The sequence below is a fragment of the Microtus oregoni genome, unplaced genomic scaffold, assembly GCF_018167655.1.
Source record: "Microtus oregoni isolate MIOR12 unplaced genomic scaffold, Mior012 000035F_ref0000213, whole genome shotgun sequence".
Taxonomy (NCBI): Eukaryota; Metazoa; Chordata; class Mammalia; order Rodentia; family Cricetidae; genus Microtus; species Microtus oregoni.
In genome coordinates, this window is record NW_024543094.1 from 23,682,104 (window position 1) to 23,709,758 (window position 27,655).

Sequence of the window (27,655 nt, forward strand, 5' to 3'; positions counted from 1 at the left end):
ATTTTCGTTCAGGCTGTTAAAAATTGCCAGAATTTCTTTCACATGTATTTGTAGACTTTTTTCAGCGCTAAGGACTGAACTCAGGATCTCCTGCATTCTAGACAAGCTGCATCAATGAGTCACATCCTGAGCCATTCTTTACAATCTTTTACAATTTTATGTACTCAGATGTCTGTCTATGTAAGTACAGATCTTTAGTGTTACTTTCAATGGCTAAATAGTTTTTGTATCATGGACACTCTGACTTATTTGAGCAATACAATCCTAACTATTTATTGCCCTAGAGTGCTTACCATATGCCAGACAATATTAGAGCGGATTTACTTTCATTAATTTTTTCAATCCTCGATAGTTTCTTATAAATCAAGAAACAGACCTAAGAGATGACTTTGTTCAATCTCTTCAATGTCAGACATTTTAGTGGTTATTAGTGCTTTGGTATTATAAACAATGCTGTCATTAATATCTTGGTTCATGTTTTTTTTAAAGAATGTCTTTAAGTTCTAAACATCAGAATTGTTGGGACCAAAGCATATTTTCCAAAACTCCTTATATACCTCCCGTTGTTTCTCTTAGGAATACTGTTAATTTGTATCTCACCCAGCAACTTTACAATCCTCACTCCTTGGATTCTTTTATCTTTGGTTTGTTTGGGACAGGGTTTCTGTGTGTAGCTGTGACTGTCCTGGAACATGCTCAATACCTCAAACTCAGAGATCTTCTGCCTCTGCCTCTTTAGTGGAGTGCACCACCACAGCTTGGGGGATTCGTTTCTCTTTAAAGGACTGAAACACTAACCACTACTTTAATTTGTTCGTCTCTTTTCAAAATTGGACTTCATTTTAAATTGAGTTTTGTAAGCAAGCATTTTTTCTTGTATTGTCATGCCAATCCTGTTGTTGACATGTAACTGTTTATAAGCCACATTTATATGTTCTTATTTGGAGATACTTTACATAATTTCCCTGTATGTGCAAGACGAGCTCTCTAATTTTATGCAATATTTCCAAGAGATGATCCTTAATATTTCCACATGATTTAGAGGGTAGTGTGTGTGTGTGTGTGTGTGTGTGTGTGTGTGTGATACACATGTACGAACTAGAGCACCAAATCAATATTTCAAGTTGCCAAGAACCAACGTCTGGTTCCATTTTTCGTTTTGTTTTTCCTGCTGTTGGGTGTGTGTGGTCATCTCGGGCTGCGAAGGACTAATCTTCCAGTCACTGCAGCGGCCAGTGACAGCACGTTTAGTCAGATGGTGCCGACACCCAGGAGCTTTCCCTCTGATGTCAGGCTGGAGAAGGAGCCAGCGTGAGTTGCCTCAGCCTCTCCCGAGGCTGCGCGCCTTGACACTCCCCTCCACGGGATTCCAGCCAGTTCCACCAGCTCACATGACTCCATCCTAGCAACTTCCTAGTCCCCTAACGCCGAACATTTTACTCGGATAGCCCGAAGGACCGTCTGACCTTACAGAGGGATTACTATTCGACAACAACCCACCAAAATGAACTCACGGAGTTAAACTAAGTGCTGCGCTAGACCCAAAGCGAACCCTCTTTTCTTAGTCTCTGATACACTCCAGAGGTGCTTAGTCGGCCTCGGCGCGCCTGAAGGACCTCGTCCTCCCGAGACACCCGAGCAATGGAAAAGCCCACAAGATAGCCGCTAATCCCACGAACCTGTGGGAGGTCAGCAGAGGAAGCAATAGAAAAGGCTCCTCGCGTGGGTCTCGGGGAAAAGGCAGGGTTCTTGTCCCAGCTGGAGCAGGCAGCGCTCAGGTCGCCTGGATTCCCGACACGCCCCGCGCGGGGGCCTGCGCGGCTTCTCCGCCGTTGCCGCCGCCGCCTCTGTTGCTGGGGTGGGAGAGAGGAGGGGCCGAGGAGGACCCTGGACCGCCCGTCCCCGTGGCTGTGTTTGTACCTGAGCGGCCTCTTTTCTCCGTCGTGCGCTGACGGCCGCGGTGTCGAGGGGCAGTCCCTGGGGACACCTCGGCACGCAGCGGACATGCCTCTCTTTGCCACCAATCCCTTCGACCAGGATGTTGGTAAGTGTTTTCCCCGTCGTCCGTCCGTTCCCCGCCAGGCTGCGAGCCCACGCCGCCCACCCCCCGCGTTCCTCAAGGGCTGCAAGGCCGAGGAGCCCACGTTCTTCTCTCCGGAGCCTGGAGAGGGTTGAGGACTTGGCTCATCCTCTTGGAAAGAAATGGGGCAGAGAACCTCCCTAGTGGGCCTCGGCACGGGACTCGGGGGGCTTCGAAGGAATTGTTTAAGGGATTTGGGGTAGAGGATTGCGTCGGGAGGAGCAGCCGATGAAGCCATCTGCCGCTGGGACTCGGCTTCTGGAGAAGAGCGAAGGGCTGGGGCGTATCTTTGCTTGAGCAGATTGCTTAGAAGCCCTATCGCCAAAGTATTTGCCTGTCCCAATGGAAAGCTCCGGGAACTGGCAAAATGCTTCAGGTCAGGTTACTTAGGGTTATTTATTTATTTATTTATTTTTATTATTCTTTTAATCGCTCTTATAACGGTCCCTGGAGGAGAGAGGCCTGGATATGGGTAGATTGAAATATTGAGACAAAGATGGACCACTTGGCAACAACTGAAACGCCTTTGGGATGCCTTCCTCAGACTGGGCCTCTGCCGTGGGGAAATGTGGAAGACGATTTTGCATCTAGGAAGGGTCCGAAATGTTGAATTTTTTTGTTTTCTGAATTATTGGTATTAGGTATTTATCATATCAGTTTAGCAGACTGCCTCTTTCTGGCCTGAAGGTCATAATGGAATTTGAATTTCTTGAAAGAGAATTTTGGGGTGACTTGAATTCACGTAGAGCTACACTGGCAACAGTGTAGAAGACAAATCCAACACCATCGTCAGTCCCACAAGACTAGTTTAGCCATCACTATAGTAAAAGAATGTAAGGATAACTTGTGTGTGAGAGTTGCTTTATGAATTATGTTTTTTGAGAGGTGAATTTTAAATTTTGCACTTTGAACTCTTTATAGCATCTCACTGGAAATCATATTACTGCCACTTCCTGCTTGGTCCATAGTGATTTAAATGAATGTCCCGAATCTGAGAAGTGGATGGAACGTTAGAAATCATCAATAATGCTAAATAAGTAATGAATTGGAAAATTGTGTTTGCTAAGTGCTTAGCACCCGTTCTTACAGAACACAGTGTTCACTGACTTAAGACACTGAACTATGAAGACCATCGCATGGCTGCTCGTTGGCCTGCTTACAACGTACTACATCAGTGTCCGGGACAAATGCTTATAATGAAACATACTTGGTGCTTCTGTTCCCAGCACTTACATATCTAGTATTTATTTGGTTTTTTGTTTTTCGAGACAGGTTTCTTCCAGGGACTGGGAGGTCTGCGCCACCATGCCTAGCGTAATGGACCTAGTTGTAATGGCATCTTGCTTCCTGCTAATCAGTCACATTTATATTCTCCTGGCTTGTTTGTTTTCATGGTGTTAGGAATGGAACCCAGGGCCTAATATGTGTTTCTTCTCATTTTTTCGAAACTATATTTGCACTGGATTCGGATAGATTTCTTAATGCTAAACCTCTTCTTGCTTCACATGCCACCCGTTTCAAAGACAAGCCCTTTCTTGCCTTTATGCTTTTGTTTCTATTATTTAATCTGTCTTTCTGCATATATGTCTCGTGCTTTAAAGCCAGCTTAGAATATGACTTGTTCTACCTAAGTTATCTGAGTCTTGCAACATGGAGTTTCTCATAGCAAAATTACTGACATTTTGAAACAGATAAAATTCTTAAGTGGGCTTACGTTCTATACAGTGAAGAGTGTTGGCTTTTAATGTCTCTTGGGGTGTTTACTTTGTGTTTCAGAACTACTGTGATGTTCACCTTTCCCAAACTCCTACAATTTTCAACCTTTTTGTCTTTCCTAAATTAAGCATTAGGCCATTGTGTTCTTTATTTTGCTCCTTGTTTGATGGCTGCTACATAATCAGCTTTGAATAAATGCTTGTTGAGTTGAAACTGTGTTAAACCTGCTAGACATGGATGTTTAAAAAATTCAGTTTGAATTATAAAGATAATTTATACCATCAAGTTCCCTGCTGACTTGTATTTACCAATTCCAAAAGTCAAATTCTTCATCTTTTTTTTAAATTAAAGTCTTAAATTTTTCTTCTGTGCTTTATCCATAGGTTTCTGGATCACCAAACTTTTTCTAGTTTTCTGCTTAGCTTTTTAGTCTTTGTGTGTGTGTGTGTGTGTGTGCGCGCGCGCGCGCGTGTGTGTATTTTCCCCCCATATCTAATGTTAAGCAACCTGGACTCAGTATAAAACCTCTGCTCCATTGACACTTTGTTCTCTTAGAGCCTTAGGAGGCTTAGTGTTAAGTAGAATTTGGAGTGATTTGCTTCAATTCAAGTTTCAGGCTAGCTGTTTAGCAGCAGTATGTGGCTTTGAGGTAGTTGGTTAGATATTCTGTACCTTTGTTTCCTTGCGTTTAAATAAGGAGTATAAGAATTATAATGTTTCTTAGCTTATAGGGTTGGTAGAACTAAGTCAGTGTTTTAAAAGCACATAGGAAAGTCTCTGTTTTTTTGTAATTTGTGAAGTGAGATTTTAAAACAAAAAAAAAGTTACTCTTTTAGCTTTAAACACTTCATGTAGTCCAGTGACTCACAAGTTTAAATAGTCTTGCTATGTATTGGAGATTTGGGTATCCATTTACTCGCTATTTCCAGTGGATTTTGATAGGAGTCTGAAAACAAGCATGTCAGAAACCTGTTTCCCTCTAGCTTCTCATTCTGGCATCCTAGCCCATCTCAGTGGATTGATTCATTGATATTTGCTGTTAGTCAGTTCTGATGTCTCAGAGTCATCCTTGATTCTTTCCCACTCCATTCTGTCAGTAAGGTCTTTTGGTTCTACTTAACGTCTATCCAGAATCTTGTTACCTCAGTATTGCCATACTCAACCATCTCAGCCGCCATAGACAGAGACTGTGGCTGGGGCTCTGGGGTAGGATTTCTCGTTACTCTTTTGTTCCTCCAATAAGGTCTCATTTATAAAAGTCGTCAGTCTTTGAAAAGTACTGGATAAGGTCACCCACCTGTTCAGAAATCTCTGTTAATTTTCTATTTATCCACATAGAGGGAGAGATGATTGTGATCCTTGGACTGACTGTCATGTCAGGCTTCTTGGATCTGAGCATTCTAAGCATTCCTTCCTCTGTAGCTTCATAGGTCATTTTCTTTGCTTATGTTATTTAAAGTTGTGATGTCCATCACATCATTTTGGGGCTCTATTCAAAATTCATGTTCCGAGAGGGGCTTTCCTCATTGTCTTCTCTTAAAGAATCTGTCATTTTCTACTCCCTGCTGTTTGTTCATTTTCTTGATAAGTTCATCAATTGATAGTCTTGTGTGGAATAAACTTCTTAAAGATGAGAACTTTTCATTCTTGTTCCTAGTACCTTTGGGGCAATTCCTGGAACATACTAAACACACAATTTATCTAGTAATGAATTACTGATAATTTTCTAGATTGTTAGTTTGGTATTCCATTACCACTTAAAAATCAGTCTATTAGAAAACTGAGCTTATTTTTCCGTGTTGTTCTTTTCTTTCCTTGATTGGTTTATAATGCTCCATTTGTCTTGACTATTAAAATACAAAAGTGCTGACCTCTTCCCTCCCTTCAGTGCTAGAGATCTAACCAAGGCCTTGCAAGTATCAGAAAAGCGCGGTTCTTCTTACCTATACCTTGCAGTTCCTGGTCTTGTTATCTTGAGATGGGGGTCTCACTGTATCCCAGGTTTGCCTAGAACTTGAGATGCTCCTACCTCTGCCTCCTAAGTCCTGAGGTGACAGGTGTGCAACAGTAAGCCTAGTGCTGTAAGAAATGTCTTTGAATCATTCCTTTGTCTCTGCTAAATGCTGCTTTTGATTTTTATGATAATTTAGTAGTCGGTGGCCCACTCCTTTAATTCCAGCTCTCAGGAGGCAGACGCAGGTGGATCTCTTTTGGTTAGAGGACAGCCTGATCTACTTAGTGAGTTCCAGGCCAGCTGAAGGTATATAACAAGACCTTGTCTAAATAAAAATAAATGAGTTAATTATATTTTTTAAAAAATCATTTTTAATCAAACTCTTTTTGACCAGTCCATATTCTGCATATTGTTAATCAGCTATGCTTACTTTTTTTTAGCATTTCGCTTAATCCAGTCAGCATCATGAGTCACAGATTAATTTTTGTCCTAAACCAGTGGTTCTCAACCTTCCTAACATGACCTTTTAACACAGTTAGTTTCTCATGTTGTAGTGGCCCCAGGCATAAAATTGCTCATATTACTATTTCATCACTATAATTTTACTACTGTTTTGATCATAATGTAATATGTTGTGAACATGTTAATGAATCATAATGTAATATTTTTTGGAGAGAGGTTTAGCAACAAGGTCGTGACCCACGGGTTGAGAACTACTGTCGTAAAGTGCAGAGATCTTGGCTTTTGCGAAAATATTGCACATTTAGCTTATGAAATGTAAAGTCATAGTTATGATAGTAGACAGTTTGCTAAATTACTATTGGTGAATGGGAGAATTTTGTATTGGACCAAATCAAGCTCCTTTGAATTTACTTTTCAGTATTGTAAGTAGTTATGAAAATATCTCACTCATAGGATTGCTGTCAGGGTTATTTGTGAAAACACTTGATAGTCTGATTCTTGATTGGTGTTGAATATGCTTCATATACCTCAAATTCAGTATGTTCAAAACTATAATGAAGCTTTTTTTCAATTAACATTTTTCCCTTTGTTTTTTTTATGACTGGACATCAGTTGTTTACATTGTTACACAGGCCAGTAACCTATGTGACATTTTGACTTCTATGATTATAATTCTCTCCATTCCTAAGAATGGTTGTTAGAGGAAATTATCCTGTCTTATTTCTTTGCTTTCTCAAATTTTCAACAGTCGTTTTAGAAAATCTCCGTAACTGTTAAGAAGATTTAAAATGCAGTTTAGGTTTTCATGTGTTATCCTTTTGAGTACTGTTAGAAAATCCTTACCTCCTTTTTATGACTGTTGTCTTAGTCGGTGTTCTGTTGCTGCAAAGAGACACCATGATCACAGCAACCCTTAAAAGAAGGCATTTAATTGGAAATGGCTTACAGTTCAGAGGTTTAGTTCATTATCATCATGACAGGAAGCATGGCAGCATTCAGGCAGACATGGTGCTGGAGAAGGAGTCCAGAGTTCTACATTTGGATCAGCAGGCAGAGCCCACCCCCAATGACATACTTCTTCCAACAAGGCCACATCTCCTAATAGTGCCGCTCTCTATGAGCCTATGAGGGCCCATCTCCATTCAAACCACCACAACTGTAGAAATAATCTAATGATAAAATGAGATAATAAGCATTGAATTCTTTAGAAATATGTCTGGTGCATGTGGGTGTGCATGCATGGGAGGGAGGGAGAGAGATGTGTTGTAATAGGAGCGCAGCGGTGGGCTGCATTCCTGCCACCGCGTCTCCCGCCACCGACTAGCTTTACCCGAAATAACAACACACAAATTATATTCTTTTAAACACTGCCTGGCCCATTAGTTTCAGCCTCTTAACCCATTTCTAATAGTCTATGTAGCACCACGAGGTGAGCTTACCAGGAAAGATTCAGCATGTCTGACCTGGTGGCTGGCTGCATTGTGTCTGCCCTGGAGAGAGCTGCATGGCGTCTGAGCTCACTTCCTCTTCCTCCCAGCATTCTGTTCTGTTTACTCCGCCTATCTAAATTTTAACCTATCAGGGCCAAGGTGTATCCACGCAAAATAAATGCAATGCAGATATCAAAGAATATTTACCACTTTAATGATAAACTTACAGAACCGAAGTTCCAGCGTAGTACAGGAGGTAGGGAGGAAAAAAGGGCCGAGCCGCCTCTCCTTGCGCCCATTTATTGGCAGGCATTCGCCCGAGGCAAACCCCGCCCCCTAAAGGGGCTGTCTTAACCCTACACCAAGGCAGTTTCTTTATTTAACCAATGACCTTCCTCCATCAGAGATGTCCACCCCCACCCCCCATGCTCTGGTTTTATCTTAGAAATTAATAGTTTTTTACTTCATTTGCTGTTTATAAAACCATGTTGAGTTGCTATTGGTAGGTCTTTTGGTTTTTTAGCTTTTGTTGTTGTTGGAGGTGGTGGTGATGTGTGCGTGCTTATGTGCGTGCGTGCGCGTGTGTGTGTGTTTGTGTGTGTGTGTGTGTTTTAAGACAGGGTTTCTCTATGTAATAGTTCTGACTGTCCTGGAACTCACTTTGTAGACCAGGCTGACCTTGAATTTGTAGAGATCCGCCTGCCTCTGCCTTCTGAGGGCTTGGATTAAAGGCCACCACAGCCTGGGTTATATTCTTCTGATTTGGGAAATAGTTATTTTAAGTGTTGAGAAGAATTGTGCCACTATTTGGTTGATCTTAAGGCAGCATCAGAAATGATGTGATCAGTTCAGAGTTGTAAATTGCATTGTTGGTTTTTTGTTTGTTTTGTTTTGAGACAAGATTTCTCTGTGTAACCTTGGTTGTCCTGGAACTTGTTCTGGAAACCAGGCTGGCTTCAAACTCAGAGATCCACCTAATTCTGTCTCCTGAGCGTTGGAATGAAAGACATGCACCATATATGCTGGTTGCAAATTTTTTTGGGGTGTGTGTGTGTGTGAACTTAACTGGGATATCTAAGCCAAATAAACCTTTTCCTCCCCTAGTTTTTTTGGGTCATGCTGTTTTATCGCAACAATAGAAATGAAACTAAGATGCCATATATTCTTGGAAATATCATTAATTTAGGAAATATGAGGTCATAATTGTGATAAATAATTTATAGTTTATCAAAAATAGGTCTATTTTAGTTAGCTAATAACTTTAAAAAATAGGTTTCATTTTGATCACTTAGATGTATTTTTAATTAGGTTTTAAGATTTAAATATTTTAATTACATATAGGCATCTCTTTGAAAAATAGCCTGCTTGGCTACCAGTCCAAGATGAATTAAATATTAAAATGTACTACCAAATCAAAGTAACAACAGGTTCTCCTTCCCAAAGATGAAGTAAATACTAGATTGGGAGATAGCTGTTCAGGCTGACTGAGTCTTTTTGGGATGCAAAACAGTGAGGACCCATCCTACAGGGCTTTAGATACTCAACTTTTATCTGTGGGGCTTTCTTAACATTTGTTTGATACTTAGGCTGAGAGCATGGTTTTTTTTTTTTTTAACATTTAAAATAGAGCTGATTATTTAAAAAAAATCTAGAGTATATTTTGGATGCTTGAATAATTGCAGGTAGATTTGAAACAGTTCTGACCTGGTTAGAACAAAACCAAAAAGTAGTTTATAGTTGTGTTCTAAACAGCCAGCATAGTTATTACAGTCGCATCAGCTTCTTCACATTTTCTTTCTTATAAGCTCTTTTTATATTGGTAGGAAAGGATTCTTATTCTAGCAACTCATATTTGACTATATTTTTGCTTGTTCGGTGTTTTTTGAATCAATACAAATATTTCTAATGTGTTACATTGTAGTGTAACTATGTCTTATTATTTCAGCTTTTTCCAAAGTGGTCTGTATAACAGCCAGTCTGGATTCATTATTCTGCTTTCATGTTTGTATTACTTTATGCTTTATCACTTAAGTAGAAAGAAAGGAGGTCTATTTCTTTTTAGTTTCTAAATATATCCAACCTTTTTCATTTTTTTTCTTTCTTCATCACCACTTTCAAATTGTTTTGGTCTTTATAATTTCTGTGACACCTTTCCTATCACATGTTAGGTGTGTATCTGTTAATTTTGTTTGTCATTGTAGTTGTAAGGCACTTCAAATATGACCTGGAATGGGATTGAAATTCCTTTTTTTTTCTTGAATATGTACTGAAATTTTATAGTCTTCTATAAAATCAACTTATCAATGTAGGTGAGATAGGTGATCCTGTTTCTGAGACCGTACCATGGTCTATATTCTTGTATCAAGACAGATTAAACTGGACATGCTGGTGTTTATTGGTCTTCTTATCATTCAGATGGCTGAGAAAGGAGAATTATGCATTCAGGGCCAGCCTGGGCTCTACAGTGAATTTAAGGGTTGCTTAGACTATGTAGCAAGACCCTGTCTTAAAAAGGAACTCAATTAAGACAGATTATCCAGAGATACACATAACAAATTGATATGAGCATAGTTTTTTTTTTTTTAACATGGGAGCTGTCTAATTTAAGTCTCAGACATCTGGGATGTTCTGTTTATTTTATGCTTAAATTTGATGTTTGCAGAGCTATGTAAAAAAGTTATTGAAAAGAAAGGCTATGAGCTATTGGTAATGGCCTAAGTAGAAAGACCTACCAAGTCCCAACGGTTGAGATGATTCTCCTCTGTGCTATAGCAGTTGTTTCTCCTGAGTGTAAGCAGGACACCTCTGGAATGAGGGTCTTAATTTTTTTTTCTTAGTGGCCAGCTCCTAGACAGAGGAAGATTAGAGCAATCCTAGTTTTTACTGCTGATTGTGGAAAGAATGGCTTTTAGTTACTGTAACACACCCTTGCAAAGAATAATTCTAGTTTTATGTCTTTGGTTATGGGAGAATGTAGGACAGGACAGAACAGGAAGGCAAGAGGAAAAAAAGCTTCATATGAGGCCGTTACTTTGAGATACTACTTTCTGAGCCTAACAGTGAAATTAAAATGCTTTGAAAATTGTGTATTCTTACATAGGAATTAATAAGTTGCTTTTGCTATTTTACTTATTAAAAGACTGTACATTGTATTGTATTGTAGCTTGAATATGCCCCTCAGGTTCATGAGCTGGAAGCTTGGTGCCCACTGTGGCAATGTTGAGAGGTGATGGGATCCTTAAAAGGTGGAACTTAGTAGGAAATAGTTAGGTTATTGGAAGTACCAAACCATTGGAAGAGACCATTGTCGTTCGTATGGAACCTGGACTAGTTTCTATAAGAACAAGCTGCTGTTTTTATAGTTTTTAAAGTGAGCCTGTTCTCTAAAATCCCATGGCCTCCTGTTTTATGTGATTGTGTGACTGTTGTGTTAAAATCTACTGTGAGGTCTTTATTAAAGGATGTACTGTTGGGTCTGCTAGAGCAACCAGTCTGAGATATTTTGTTGTAACAACCAAAGCCTGATTGTATAGGCAGTGAGGCATAAGTCCTGTATGTACTAGTACCTGTGTGTTAATGCCTTTCTTGCTAGGTGTTTATTCTAGTTGTCCAGTGCTAGAGACTAACTTGGTAAGCTATGCTATGTTCCTGACAGCTATGATATCGATCATTTTGTAAGCCTGCAAAGTATTTTACGCTATTAAACTTTCCAACACCTGTAGCTCTCAGTAGTATGTCAAATAGAGAATTTTCTTGAATTAGCAGGACACTGAGGAGAAGGAAGCAGGGGTTTCATTGTTAACATGATTATGACAAGCTACTACAGATAAGAATATTGGTATGGGTTGATTAGTCTCAGGCTAAAAAAATTAAACTTGTATTGAAGGTCATAATGATATTACATTACTTTATCACTGTGACCTAGACAAGCCTAACTGCTTTGTGCTTCTGTGCAGCCTTGACCATTGTACATATCTTCTTTTTAACCTAAATTGCTTTGTTCTGTTTTCTTTTTCCAAGTCGTTTGTGTTTTCCTTAATCTTTCATGTTAGAAGATTATTCCAGCTGTTAATCCTTAGCCGAGTGCCCCTGATTAATACTTGGAGAAAAAAAATTGAACACACATTGGAAGTGCCGAAAACATAATTCGATTTCTTTGATCTTGACCTTCATCAAGGGTTTTCTGGTGGTGTGTTACTAGAGACTTTCCTCAACCCTCTGCGTTTTGTTTTTAGTGTCCGTCTTTAATAATTGAGCAGAGCAGAGCACACAAAGAAGTCTTGTAAGCCTGTCTCAGAAGGTCTTGATGTTTAATCAGCCTTACACAATTAGTACAGATCTCTCTCGGTCAAAGCATATACATTTTCTAAACGTTGAATTCAGTTTCTTCACATTTTGCTGGGATTTTTTGCATTTATAATTATGGAAAGGATTTATTCATAGTTTTTAAGTTAACAGTGTTGCCTGACTTGAGTATTAATAGTAACACTGGAAATGTTGGTAAGTTAGGAGGCATTCTCCCTGCTTCTGTCTTTTGCAAATGATTGTGGAGAATTGCTTTAATATTTTTCCTTAAATGTTTTGCAGAATTCGCTTATAAATTCAATTGGGCCTGATACTTTGTGGTTTGAAAGATTATTAACTTTCTTAATTTGATTTCCTTAATAGATAGCCTGTTTGGATTATCTGTTTTCTTACCTAGGCATATACCTTGAAACAAGTTGGCTTGCTTCATCCAAGTGATCAAATTAGTGGGCATAGAGTTTGTAAAATTTATTTTGTAATATTCATGAAATTCTCTCTCTGATTACTAGTACTAGTACCTTGTTTTTTTTCCAGTTAACTTCCCTAGATGCATGTTGATTTTGCTGATCTTCAGCAGTCGTACTGATTTTTGTAAAACTTGCTTTTCTGTTTCCAGTTTTGTCAGCTTGCTTTATATTTCATTTGTTTGGAGGCTTAGTCATTGTTCTATTGCTGTGAGACACCGTACCAAGGCAACTCTTATAAAAAAAACATTTAATTGGGGGCTTGCTTACAACTTCAGAGGGTTAGTTCATTTCCATCATGGCAGCAAGCAGGCATGGTGCTGGAGAAGTAGCTGAGAGCTGAGTCCTGATCCACAAGCAGGGAGTCTAGGCTTTTGAAGCCTCAAAGTCCACCCCCAGTGACAATTCCTTCTCCAAGGCTACACCCCCTAATCCTTCTAATCCTTTCAAGTAGTGTCACTCCCAGATGACTAAGCATTTAAATGTATGAGCTTATGGGTGCATTCTTATTCATACCATTACAGAGTCTTTAAACTATTTTATTCATGTTGTTTAAAAGTACATCGGGCTTTTTCAGACCCAGGCCTGAAAAAGCCTGGGATAAAACTGGACTCGCTGAACATAGCAGACAATGAGGACTACTGAGAACTCAAGAACAATTGCAGTAGGTTTTTGATCCTACTGCACGTACTGGCTTTGTGGGAGCCTAGACAGTTTGGATGCTCACCTTACTAGACCTGGATGGAGGTGGGTGGTCCTTGGACTTCCCACAGGGCATGGAACCCTGATTGCTCTTTGGGCTGAGGAGGGAGGGGGACTTAATCGCAGGAGGGGAAGGGAAATGGGAGGCGGTGGCGGGGAAGAAACAGAAATCTTTAATAAATGAATAAATTTAAAAAAAAAGTACATCGGGCTAAGAGGTAGCTAAGTTGGTAAAGTGCTAGTCTAGCATATATAAAGCCCTGGATTTTCATTCCTAGAACCTCATGAACCAGGTGTGGTGATGCACTGGTAACCCCAGCACTGAGAAGTAGAGAAAAGCAGATCAGAAGCTCAGGGTCATTCTCACTACATTGTGAGCCCAAGGCAGCTTGGGCTACATGAGATCCTATCTGAAAATAAAAACCCTAAAACAAGAACAAACAACAACAGCAACAAGACATAAAAAAAGGAAAGAAAAAAAAAACAAAACAAACTAGGGCCAGTGAGATGAGATAGCTTAGTGGTAATGGTGTTTGCATGACTTGAGTTTGATCTCAAGTATCTACATACATATAGAACTGACTCTGCAAATTGTCCTCTGATTTCTCATACACGTATGTGTGCACATAAACACATAAGCAGATTATAAAAATAAGTGTATTGTCTCCATGCATTTAAGGATTTTTTAGTTATTGCTTACTACATTAATTCTTTAGTGGCCTGAAAGCAAACACTATATGGTTTGTATTTATAGTACTTGTCTTAATGTATATTATGGTTTGGATGCAGTCTTTATTGGTGAATTTGCACATGGGCTAGAGAAAAGTGTGTTTTCTATTATTGCAAAAAGTAGTTCATTGATGTTAGGGTGAATGGCCAGTGGGCCCTAGAGACCCATTTACCTCTGTTTCCTCAGTATTGGGACATAAATATGTTCCGCTATGCCTAGCTACTTCTGCTTTTGTTGCTCTTGCTTCTTTCTCTTCTTCTGATAATATGATTATGATTTTTACAATTATTATTATTTTGGTTTTTCTAGGCAATGTTTCTCTGTTTAACAGCCCTGGCTGTCCTGGAACTAGCTCTGTAGACGAGGCTGGCCCTAAACTTACAGAAAGCCACCTGCTTTGTCTCCTGAGTGCTGGGATTAAAGGTGTACGCTACCACTGCCTGGATGCTATTATTAAAGTGTATATACTGGTGATCAAACTCAAGTTCTCATGAATACATGTCAAACAGCTTTACAGACTGAGAAATTTCATTAACCTCTTGTCTATGATTTTGATGTTTAATATCCGTTTTTATTCTTCCTTAGAATTTTTATCTGCTTGCACTGTCTGTTGTTCTTGTAGACAGTTCTTGCATATTAATCATAGTTTCAAAATTCTTAACTCCAGTATTCTGTCATCTATCAGTCAGAAGCTTGCTTTGTTTTTCAGATTGCTTTTGTCTTTTAGTTTGATTTGTAAACTTTTGCTAATATTCCAACATTGTTTACTGGAGAATAGGAACCCATGCTATATCTTTAGTGAGCATTCCATAGACCTGAGCAATGTATCAGAGAGGCGTGGCAGCATGGTGATTAAATTGATGAGCCTGTGCCTCTGGACCATGAACTTCACACATGCTTCCTAGTGTTTTCCCATCGTGTAAGGCAGTGTGACTGGGGTGAACTGTAGTTGGGTGCTCCTCTTCCTTCAGGCGAAAAGCTTGAGGAAGGTAGAGTTGGGATGTTTCCTACCTCAAGTGAGTTTATCTCTGGTTAAACTAATTTGGTTAGTTGATAAAATGTAGACCTTAATTATTCAAAGAAGAGGCTGTAATAAGAACTGAGTTCTCTAGGGTCTTTGAAAATTGTTTCATTTTTCCTCCTACCATTTCTTTTGTACATTCACTTTGCACCTAGTGTAATTCTTGCAGTAAAAGCTTATTTTTTGGGTGGATCCTTGTGATTTCACCCCTGGAGTTTAAACTTGGGAACTTGTCCTCACTGAATTCTTCCAGTCTGTCACTTAGGTTTGGGTCCTCCAGCTTGTCATTGGTTCTTATGGAGATGTCTGTGCTAGGTTGGAATTCTTTCCTTTTGCTTCTCTGTGTAGTTTTTGGGTCAGCATTTGGTGGTAGATTCCCTTCGCTGAAGGATCTAAAAAGAGTTAGGTTTTCAATGTATTCAGCTTTTTGTTTGTTGGGTTGGAGGGATGATGTCGTTTCTCCTTACATGCTGAACCAAGAATTAATACTTACTTTATTTTTATGCCATCTCTATATTCTCATGTTTACTAGTCCAGAAAAGCCTTGTTTATCTCCAGAAAGCAAACATTCTTTCTTTGTTCCATTGAGGAGATATAATTGCTAGGAACCTTGAGTAAGGAAGGCAGTTAGTGACCAGCCTCCATTTCAAAAGGCTGCTATTCATTCCTCTTTTTAAATGATCTTTTCTCATTTTGCATACCTATCCCAGTTCTATTCATTCCTCTTAAAGCTTTATTTTTTTTCTCTTGAGACAGGGTCTTACCTATCTGACTGGCCTGGTACCTCCTGTGTAGATCAGGCTGACTTTGAATGTAGAAATTATCTACATCTGCCTGCTAAGTGTTGGGATTAAAGGTGTGTGTCCCTATTGCTGGCATTCATTCCTTTTAAATCTTCTTTGCTCACTTTCATTTCTAGAGTTTCTTGATGTTGCCAGTTTTTGAACTTCCTTGTAATGCAGTAGTATAAACCAGCCTTGTTCTTAAGGCTTTATTATTCCTATTTTGATTCTCCTTTTTTATGTCTTCTCCATAGGTTACCCTGTATATCTATATTGCTAGAATATATTTGCTGCCAAAAGCTTGCTGTGTTTATATTGCCCTTGTTTTTAAAAATTAATCTCCCTGCCTCTATTAATGTCTTTAATATACCAAGTTTTAAATTTATTTTTACTGCGTGTGTGTATGCATTTACATGTGTGCACAGGGCAAATTTCAAGAGTCACTTCTCTCTTTCCAGTGTAGAATCCAGATGTCAAACTCAATTGTGGCAAGTGCTTTACTCACTGAGCTATCTTATAGGAAAAAATAGTAAAAACTTGATTTTTTTTGGGGGGGGGGACCCACAGGGCAAATTTCAAGAGTCAGTTCTCTCTTTCCAATGTAGAATCCAGACGTCAACCTCAAGTGTGGCAAGTGCTTTACTCACTGAGCTATCTTATAGGAAAAAATAGTGAAAACTTGATTTTTTGGGGGGGGGGGACCTTCTTTCCTCTCCATGCTGACAAAGCCAAATCAACAAATGTAGCTAAATAACTTAATTACATGAAATATTTTCATAGAGATGAGTGCTTAGTCCCTGTCCCTTTCATTGCCAAGTAAAGCTAAAACTTTTCTGAAAATGTCTTTGTTTACTTTGTCTGTTTGCAGGTAGGGATAGACTGGAATGGAGAAAAATCAATGGCTTCCATATGATGCCAAAAGCAAATGAAGTGTGAATAGGGAAGATTGTGATAGATTGAACTTGCCCCTTTGAAAGCTGGACATCAGAGTCTGATTAATCATAGTGCTGGCAACTGTTTGGGTTTGTTGTTGAGACTTGATTAAGTTTCGTGATTTGAATGTGATAATATGTTATAACAATTTTATTTTAATGTTTCTGTAATTCTTTTATAATCTACAGAGAAAGCAACTAGTGAGATGAATACTGCTGAGGACTGGGGCCTCATCTTGGATATTTGTGATAAGGTTGGCCAATCTCGCACTGGGTGAGTGTTCAAATATTCAAGAGTTTTTGTTCATCCTTCTAATAATTAAGACAAATTAGAAGAGCAAAGCATATCACAATTATGAATTCGTTTAAAAATATTTGAAGACTTGTCCCATTAGTTTACCTTATTGTGGTTAGAATGCGAAATTACCCCTTAGTCTCCTATGTTTGAAATTTGGTCTCCAGTAGGTGGTGCTGTTTGGGACTCTTGTAGAACCTTTGGAGGTGGAACCCTGTTGGAGGAATGAGTCACTGGGAATGTGCCTTCAGGGATTATCGTGGCCCTACATCCTGTGCCCTCTCTGCTTCCTGAAGTCAGATATGATCAGCTGCCTCTTGTTCCTTTCATTTTGTCTTCCACACCAAAGTGAACAATACCCTTCTCAAACTGTAGCCAAAATAAGCCCTTAAGTTGCTTCTGGTCTGGATATAGTCTTGGCCATGAGAAAAGCAACATGTATGTCACAACTAGACAACTTTGAGGAATGAGTTCTTTCCATCCACCTTTACATGGGTTTCTGGGACTGAACTTAGTTCCTTAGGTTTGCATGACAGCACTTTTACCCATTGAGCTGTCTTCCTAGCCCTCTACCTCTTTCATCTTTATTTTTATATTTATTGTATTAAGACTTTTCTGCTGGACGGTGGTGGTGCACACTTTTAATCCCTGCATTCAGCCCCCAGCAAAGAACAAAACAAAGTGACAAAAACTAATCTTATTTGTATATTTTAGTAATGTATGTAGTAAATTTGTTTAGTGCATTTGTAGATCGAATTGTTTGCTTTTTTTTCTGTACAAAAACTAATCTTATTTGTATATTTTAGTAATGTATGTAGTAAATTTGTTTAGTGCATTTGTAGATCGAATTGTTTGCTTTTTTTTCTGTATAGAGGAAAGAAACAGGTAACTCATTGGTTGAAAGCGTGGACTCTGAAAGGACTCTGGGTTCAGATTCTGGTTCTGTTGATGCTCTATCAAAGTGCTTGGCACTTGGTTAAGTGTACACCCTTGATTAAAGTTCTATCTGGTGTTTGTCCACTTAGGACTGGGTACCAAACAAGATTGGTCCGGTGTATTTTAAAAGTACAGCTTTATCTACTGTTGCAGTTATGAAGTCTGTTTTTGCTTCTCACTGTTTTTCATTTTTTTCTTTACTTTAGTGTTCTTTTTTCTGTAAGTACTTTTTAAAAAAAAAAAAACAAAAAAAAAATTTGGCCAAGTGTCTAAAACCACAAACACACATTCTCTTTCATTACTAGAAATGTTTCCTATTTTTCTGGTTGAAAATCAACATGAAGTTTTATGTGGTGTCTAATGATGGAGAAATTATGTCATTTTTTTCATTGTGTTAACATTGTACCAGTTGTAGTCATTATACCTTTTTTCTTATATATCTGAAATTTACTAATTTTTTTAGCCATAAGAATGTTTTTGTCTGCATTTTGTCTTACTCAGCACCAGTACGTTTAGGTTCATGCTATTAAAAAAAAAAAATCCACATGTTTTTCCCCCCAGTGTATCCTTAACATTTGAGTTATTGTTTGGGAATTTGAATTCGTTATACTAAATCTAGGAATTTATTTAGGAGATAATTCCATCTTAATCAGGAATGGTTTTCTTATTCATCTGCTCTTGTTCATTTGTGGTTTTTCTCCTCCTCCCTTCCCTTCTTTCCCTTCTTTTTTTCCTTCTTCTCCGCTCCCCAAAGAATTGCTGGTCTCTAGTTCTTCTAAGCCAGTGGTTTTCAATCTTCCTAATGCTGCACCTATTTAATAGTTCTTCATGTTGTGGTGACCCCAACCATCAAATTATTTTCATTGCTACTTCACAACTGCCATTAAGAATCATAATGTAAATATCTGATATTCAGAATATCTGATATATGACCCCCAAAGGGATCATGACTCACAGGTGGAGAACCACTATAAACCATCATTTTCTAAGCATTTATTTGCTTACATTCATGAGACATCTTGTTAGAGCCTTTGCTAATGGTTTGGAAATCTAAATAGTAATGGAGGAACTGTTTTGGTATTATTGAGTTTAAAAGTCATGTGTAATATCTTCCCTGGCTCAAGTAAGACTTTTTGGGGAACCAGAGTTGATGGCCCATCCCTGTAATCCCAGTACTCAGTAGGCAGAGGCAGGAAGATTGATGGGCATTCATAGATAGATTGTGCTACATAAAGAATTCTGGGTCTGCTTGACTTACACAATGATAAGTGAATGAGTGAATGAATGTATGTATATATGTTTTTTGTTTATGTATATACATGTGTTTCTGCTTTATTGTAGCATCTCAATATTTTCATTACAGAAAATGAAAAGCATAGAGTGCCATTCAGACTTCCCTGGCCCTAAGGCAGTTTTGCTTTTATGGGATACTTTCGTTATTAAAAAATATATAAATGCAGCATTTTATCACTGAATTGTTATGAAGAAATTTCCATATATGTTTAGCCATTTTAATATAAAGATTCTTTTTTTAAAATCCTTAAGATTTTTAACATTTTTGTGTGCCTCTAGAATTACTGTGAGCCAGAGATGCCGTTTGTCTACAAGACCAAAGGATTAGCATTATAGGAACATAATAGGTTCCCAGATCAAGTCTGTAATAGAAAAATGTTAAGCTTCTTTTTAAAATGAGAGTTTGACTTGTGTGTTGCTTATGCTTGTGTGAGGTGTATGCCTGCTCACATGCAGAGCCAGAGAAAGATGTCAGGTGTCCTGCTCTATCACTGTCGTATTCTATGCCACAGTGTCTTTCATAGCAGGTGCTCGTAGCTGCCGAGCTAGCCCTCTCTCCCATTAAGTTTTTTCAGGAGAGCAGTGAGTTCAAATACAGTATGGCCTTGTGCTCTTCATCTTCCTGCCTTCTCAATCTCAAGTCCTGGGGTTGTAAGCACATACCAGCATACCTGTCTACAAGAGGAAAAATGATCAATCTTACTCCCATCCCCATTTCTTATACTCAGCTTCTGTAGGTAAAAAGATTTTAATCTATATTTTTCATTGTATCTTTACACAAATATGATTGTATGTTCTCTGCTCATATATAATAAGCACATTGTATACACTGTTTTGTAAATGCTGCTTTGTAATTAGTACACAATACCTTAATATAGCCAGTCACTCTTAGAAACGTGTTTTTCTAATGCTTATTAGTATTGGATTAAATAAAAACATTTTCTAATTTAACACCAATTTTGGTTATAAACAGTATTTAACAAAGTTCAATCACTGATGAATAATCTTTAGTAATTGTATCTGCCTTGAAAAACTACTCATGTTCTCCCTACTTTTTAGATAGGTTATATGGCTTTTATAAAGATAAGACCAAACTATTTGATTGTATTAAACATAAAATCTGATGTTTTGAAAGATACTTCAAATTTCTCAAGATACTCACATGTTTTTTAGTGTGCAGTCCTAGTCTATGAGTCAGTGGTGAAGAATGCCAGCTAGGTCATATGATGAACTAAACAGCCTTTGTTTGTTTAGAAGTCAAACGAAATTACAGAATGACATCAGTTTTCTTTAAAATGTCTTCTTAAGTAGTTTCTTTTGTGTGTTAGTTTTATTAATTGTTCATGTAATAGATGTGGAGGTAGGAATTTGTCTTAATTGTGGTTTCTGTTGTTCTGATAAAACACAGTGACCAAAAGCAGCTCTGGTGGGAATGGGTTTATTTTATTATCACTTCCACATCACAGTCTGCCACTGAAGGAAGTCAGGGCAGGAATTCAAACAGGGATGGAACCTAAAGGCAAGAAGTGAGGCAGATGTCATGGAAGAGTGCTGCTTACTGGCTTTCTTTCTTTCAGTATGCAGGACCACGTGCCCAGTGGTGACCCCACTGACAGTAATCTGGGCCTTCCCATATTAATCATCAATAAAGAAAATGTGTGCTTGCGTTGACAGCACATATACTAAAATTAGAGCTTTACAAAGAAGAAAATGCACCACAGGCTTTCTCAGAGACTAGTCTGGTGGTGACATTGCACTGAGGTTCCTTCTTCTCCAGTGACTCTAGCTTGTGTCAAGTGGGCATAAAAATTGGAGAACACAATATTGATTATTCACATTAGTTGAAGTTGTATAATTGATTCTGGATTAATTGGTGCTGTTTTGTTTATTATTTCCCTTTAGCTATAAAGAAACTGGAAAACATGATGCCATTCTTTAGTTGGCTAAGGATATACTTAATCTGTTAAGTCAATCTTAACATTTTTGAAACAGAATTAAAAGGTAAAATAATAGCCATTTTAGCTGATATTTTGTGAGAAATAAAAATGTAAATTTTTGCAAGTTTATTAATATATTGAGTAAATGCCTAGGAACTTGAATGTGTTCCTAAATATAAGCTGTATTTAACTTGGTAAGAAGTCCCCACACCGTCTCTCGTCACTGCATTATTTCTTCTTGTACATTGAGGCCTTTGCTCATTTATTGCAATATTTATGAAGCACTATGAGGAATTGTTCCAACTTTACCTTTCTCCATTCAGCGTCCACAGTGCATGTAGTTTCCAAGCACAACAGTACCATTACTGAATAATCCTATTTTATATCCTTCTGATTTGAAATACTACCTTCCTAAAGTACATTCAATCTGTATTTAGGTATATTTTTAAGTTTTTTCTTTTGTCTCATTGATACTGTGTGTGCTATGTGTGTATTACTTATGGATTTAATTGTAAAGCTTTGTGGTGTGTTTTAATACTTGATAAGACTAGTCTTCTTTGCTTTCTTTTCTTAATTTTTAAATTTTTAAAATCTTAATTAAAATATAATTACATCATTTTCTCCTTTCCCTTTTTTTCTTCCAAACCCTGTCATGTTCCCAAATCATGGTCTATTTTTCTTTGTTGTTGTTTTACATGCACGCACATAAAAACTGCTTACTGTTTAGTGTTGCTTGTATGTATATGATTTCAGATCTTACCACTTGTTTTTGGATAACCAGCTAAGGGACTCTTCCCTGGGGAAGACTAATTCTCCCCCTCTCTAGCATTTAATGTTCTTTAGTTGCCTGTAGAATTCAATTAGGAAATATGCTGGTCTAGTAAAACAGTGATAGTAGGGTCTCCTCTAAGAACCATCATCTCATGACCCTAGGTAGTTAGCTGGGATTCCAATAATAAACATCACTTTCCTATTAAATGAGACCTAAAATCCAATTTAAGAGACCTTTTGGTTTCCATTCATGAGTGGTACTATTATACCATTAGGATATCTTGCCATGTTTGGTTATTGTTGTGATTAATGGAAATCACAGCTGGGTAGGACTATTGATTGCTTCCCTCTCTTGGCAGTTTACATAGAAACTTCTGGCACTATGAAAATGGTATTTAGATCCAGGCTGAATCTTCCAGGTCCTGTGTTCATAGAACATGGTATCTTCAGTAATAATAGGGACTTACCTTCAGCCTCTGGGAGGCAACCAAAGGCAACTACAGTATTACACAGTATCCTATATCGTTTTAGGAATCTCTTGGACTTCCCTTACCAATAGTTCAAAGGGAGGTTTCTCATGCTGGGTGGTGGGGTTTTATTAGATGGTCCATGGCACATTGTTAGCTTAAGTCTCATAACTTTAAGACACACACACACACACGCACAAATATAAATGTTTCCTTAAGATGTTTTCAAATTTATCCTTTTTCCCTTTCCTGCATTGTTTTCTTCTCTCCCCAATTAAAGCCTTCCTTCCCACCCCCCTTCATATCACTTGTATTTTATTCCTCGTTCTGTTTTTCACTCTTCTCTCCCGTCCCCATATACAATTTAGAATTGGCTTGATTACTTTAAAGGCAAAACTTTGCCCCATGCTTATTCATTAAATTTGTTCTTTGATAATTTCTTACATGTATATAATGTATTCTGATTACTCTCACCTTCACGTCCCCACACCTCATTTTGTCCTTTGTTTGACCGTTCTGTTTTGTACAAGGCTCTCTGGATGTCCATGACATTGAAAGTATTCATTAGCCTAGTGGTTCACCAGTGGGTACAAAACTTAGACAGTGACTCTGTCTCGTAGAGTCTTATCAGTAGCCTATAGATCAGCAGTAAGGGCATAGTCCCCTTATTGTCCCCTCCACTCACAATTGACTGTTAAGAAGGCTTGTCTTATACAGGTCCAATGCAAGTAACTGTATCTGTTGGGAGATCATAATTTCATTCATGAATAGAGGATGAGAAATGAATTGTTAAGGTCTGAGACTCTCATCCATTACTTACTCTTGGCATGTTGAGTCTCTCGCATTCACCACTGTTTACTGGAAAGATAGGCTTCCCTCATTAGGGTTGAGAGTAGCCTCTAAGGGTAAGAACACAAATATTTAGAAGGCAGTTTAACATTATGTCTATTTAGCTTAAATTAACATCAGTAGTAATTTCCCTCATAGAACCTATGACTTCCCAAGGCATGGATTTTCTCTTCTGTGGAGTGGACCTCAGATCCAATCAGAAGTGGTTGGTTAACTCCACATGACAGTTGTGCCATTATTACCCGAGAGATTAGTGTTGTGGTAAGTGGAGTTCACTATTGAGTAGGATTGTTGGTCCTTCTTTTTGTTTTTTCTTTCCCCAGTAGCCTGTGTAGTCTTCTCCTGCAGTTTAAAAGCTAGCTATCATGGAGTTTTCCAGCTCAGTTTTAGCTTGATTTCTTTGTATCTTGCAACCAAAATGTATAATGTCTTAAACAGTAAATCTTGTTTTGGTGGGCAACCAGGTGGAAAGGCAGGAGACTGTATTGTTTTGGGGCCTCTGGAGTCTCATATGAGATTTCCTACACTTAGCACTAGGATTTTGGTTCTGTCTTACTATACAGGGCATCATCCTTCAAACATTTTTATTATTATTATTTTTAATTAGATCAGAAGATTGTAGGTTATAATATGGCCCTTTCATACCCCTGTATTTTTTTAATCTGTTCTGTCCCCATGTTCTCTCCACCTCTTCCCCTCCCCTTCCTCTTTTAACCCTTCCTGCCTCCACTAATCCCCTTTTGTACTTTATTTTTACCTGTGTTCTGCAGTCCTCCTAAGGCCCTGACCTCTTTCAGTTTCGTGGCTTCTGCAAGTACTCCAAGTTAAATACAAAAAGCAAGACTTGAAGCTAGGATCCTTTATGAAAGAGAATATGTGGCATCTGTCTTTCTGGGTTTGGGTTACCTTACTCAATACTCCCGCCCACTCGTTTCATTCATTTACCTGAAAAATTCAAAATTTAAGTTTTCTTTTCAGCTGAATAGAATTTCATTGGGTGTATGTAGCACATTTTCCTATTCATCAAGATGGGCGTTTAACTGATGCCATTCTCTGTCTTGACTGCAGGATAGAGGTGAATGTGGATGAGCAAGTCATAGGACATAGATTACTTTGGGATGCCCAAGAGTGGCATGGATGAGTTGTTTTAATTTTATTTCAAGTTTTTTGAGGCCCCTCCAGGTTGTTTCCCGAAGTGTTGCACTGCTTACATTTCTACCAATAGTGTAAAAAGATACTCTGTGCTGCACAAGCATTTGTTGCCATTATTCTTGGTGATGGCTATTCTGACTGGGTGAAGAGAAATTTTAAGGTAGTTATAATCTGCATTTCCTTTATTGCTAGGGATATGAAGTGTTTAGTAGCCATATGTATTTCTCCTCTTGAGAACCCTGTTTAGTTTTATGCCCCATTTTTAATCGACTTGTTTGTTGTCTTGATGTTTAGCTTTTCTAATTCTTGTATAATATAGTTACTAATCCTGTATCAGATGTATAACTGGCAAATATTTTTTTTCCTGTTCAGTGGTAAGCCCAGTCTTACAGCCTTTGCATTGTTGCTTTCACAGCCTCTCTCTCTTGAGTTGACGCCCCTTATTACCCGTGGCTTACCTTGACATTCATTCCACATTCCTGGCATCTCTGACTTCCTAGGATCTACATTGTATTGTACCGTTTATGTCCCACTGTCAAAGATTCACAAATTACAGTCTTGGCCACTGTAGGAATCTTGACCTTTTCCCTGGCCTCCTAGGCATTTCTTTGAACTCTGGAGGGAAGCTTTTGTGATCATATAATTGACTTTGTGTGTCTGCAAAACCAGCCAAGGGCTTCTCCCAGCTTGAAGAGTCTTTGGGTCCCTTTGGTCACACCATAGAGGGCCTTGATAATGTGGAGGGGTTTCCTGGGCTGCTCTCTGTGTAGGATACCCTAGAGCTCTCTCTCTTTCTTGTTTTTTGTTTTTTTTTTTTTCAAGACAGGGTTTCTCCGTGTTAACAGCCCTGACTGTCCTGGAACTCCCTCTATAGACCAGGCTAGCCTCAAACTCACAGAGATCCACCTTCCTCTGCCTCCCACATGCTGGAATTAAAGGTGTGCACCACCACCACCCTGCGAGCTCTCTTCTTAAAACAGTCAAATGCAGGGTATGGTGTGAGTCCTCCTTCAGCTTTAAGTATCTTTCCTACTGTACTGATGTAGAATATTTGACTTACTTTTAATAGTTTTTATCTCTTCAGCAACTAGTTTCCTGGCCCCAACTTTATCAACAGTTACTTTCTGGGTAAGCTGCAAACTTTCCAGTCCTTTCTGTTGTGTTTTCCACTGCGATTCTATGTACAGTTAGCTAAAAGCAGCTAGCAGTAATCATGTTACAGCCTAAATGGTGTCTTGGTTTGAAATATCCTCAAGCAGATTAAATACTCTACTTCTTTGAAGTTCACAAATTCTCAGGACAAGTGTAGGCAAGTTCTTTGCCAGAATGTAACAAAAATGGCCTGACTCAATTCCCTGTAGAATCCGTAGCTCTTGTTTGAAGCCTCTTGTGCACAGCCTTTACTGTCTATATTCTGTTAGTAGTCCACGCCTACATCTGAATTTCCCATTGAGCTCTGCTTCCAGCACTGTAGAACTCTCTAACTTGTAGATCACTGAGTTTGTGACATAGTCATTTTAGATGGTGTTGAGCAGAAGATTGGCCACTTAGCCCAGGTAGAAGTAGATGCAGTGTTTTTTTTTTTATGTCATAGCTACTGAACTTCCTCTCCAGGCCACACTTCTCATACGTGGCTTATACCTCTTATCAAGCTCCCTTTTTGCATTTGTTCCTCCTGTGACAGACTGTGACTACTCACTCCTGCACTACAGTAAAAGGGACTTAGGCTGCAGTATCCTTTCCTGTGTCATGGTTCTCCTTATCTGAGTAGATCACTCCACCAAGTCCTATTGCAGCTCGGGGACCTGTCTGCTTTTTGATCATCACCTTTCTTTTGCTCACAGTTGTGTGGAGCAGATCAAGCTGGGTCCACTTGGGCCAGGACTAAAGGGAGCTGCTGTCACTACCAAAACTATGGGGCAGTATCTCTCAGTACATATTTCATATGCATTTTCTAGTTTTGTAATTGTTTATAACAGGAATATATATATATATATATATATATATATATATAGTTGAATTTATTTTGTTATGACTTGAAATGTCTTAGCTTTCTGTAGCGCAAAAAATGAAAACCCAGAGACAGAATTGGGGTTCAGCCTGAAAATCCGAAAAGCAAAACAGCCAAGCCACTAGAGAAGTCTTAACCTCTACCAAGGCTAGGCGACCACAAACTAAGCAGAGTAAACCTCTCTCTCCTCTCATTTTATATTCCCTCTAGTTCTAGGATTAAAGGCGTGACTCCCTAAGACTGGGATTAAAGGTGTGAACCTCCACCATCTGGTTTGTTTCTGCATTGATCTTGTGTTGCCCAGGGTAGTCTTGATCTCACAGAGATCCATCTGACTCTGTCTCCCAAATCCTGGGATTAAAGGTGTGTGTCACCATTACTTGACCTCTAGTGGCTTTAGCTTTGTCTCTGGTCTTCAGGCAAGATTTATTTAATTATTTAATTACAAATAATATACCTCTATAACCTTCCATTTTTACCCATATTTTTATTTATTATTAAAAATGTCCACCTCCTTCCATTTCCCTCCCACTCCCCCCACTCCCTCTCCCTCTCCAGTCCTAAGAGCAGTCAGGGTTCCCTGCCCTGTGGGAAGTCCAAGGTCCTCCCCCCTATCCAGGTCTAAGAAGGTGAGCATCCTAACAGACTAGTCTCCCAAAAGGCCAGTCCATGCAGTAGAATCAAAACTTAATGCCATTGTCCTTGGCTTCTCAATCAGCCCTCATTGTTAGCCACATTCAGAGAGTCCAGTTTGATCACATGCTCCATCAGTCCCAGTCCAGCTGGCCATGGTGAGCTCCCATTAGATCAGTCCCATTGTCTCAGTGGGTGGACGCACCCCTCGTGGCCCTGACTTCCTTGCTCATGTTCTCCATCCTGCTCCTCATTTGGACCTTGGGAGCTCAGTCCAGTGCTCCGATGTGGGTCTCTGTCTATCTCCCTCCATCGCCGGATGAAGGTTCTATGGTGATATGCAAGATATTCATCAGTGTGGCTATAGGATAAGGCCAGTACAGGCACCCTCTCCTCTGCTGCCCACAGAACTAGTTGGGGAAATCCCCTTGGACACCTGAGAACCCCTCTAGAGGCAAGACTGTAGCCAACTCTAAAATGGCTTCCTTGATTAGGATAACTTCTTCCCTGCTCCCATATTCACCCTTCCTCCATCTCAATTATCCCATTCCCCCAAGCTCTTCACAATCCTCCCCTTCTCCCTTCTCTCTCCCCATCTCCCCTCCCCCCCAGTCCCCCCCATCCCCCTGCTCCCAACTTTTGCCCGACGATCTTGTCAACTTCCAATATCCAGGAGGATAAATATATGTTTTTTTCTTTGGGTTCACCTTCTTATTTAGCTTCTCTAGGATCA

The 27,655-nt window shown here is 39.0% G+C and overlaps 1 protein-coding gene across 2 annotated transcripts in view; it reads left to right on the forward strand.

Annotated features, from left to right (window-relative positions):
• The first annotated feature begins 1,814 nt into the window (after positions 1-1,814).
• The window catches only part of Stam (signal transducing adaptor molecule), a 63,874-nt gene continuing 38,033 nt past the window's right edge, over positions 1,815-27,655 (forward strand). The window contains exons 1-2 of one of the 2 annotated variants that reach the window (XM_041630627.1): positions 1,815-2,044; positions 16,768-16,852. In XM_041630627.1, coding sequence (XP_041486561.1) covers positions 2,005-2,044; positions 16,768-16,852 — 125 coding nt within the window. In that variant the 5' untranslated portion in view covers positions 1,815-2,004. The remainder of the gene's footprint in view (positions 2,045-16,767; positions 16,853-27,655) is intronic. The other variant, XM_041630626.1, reaches the window with a different exon arrangement.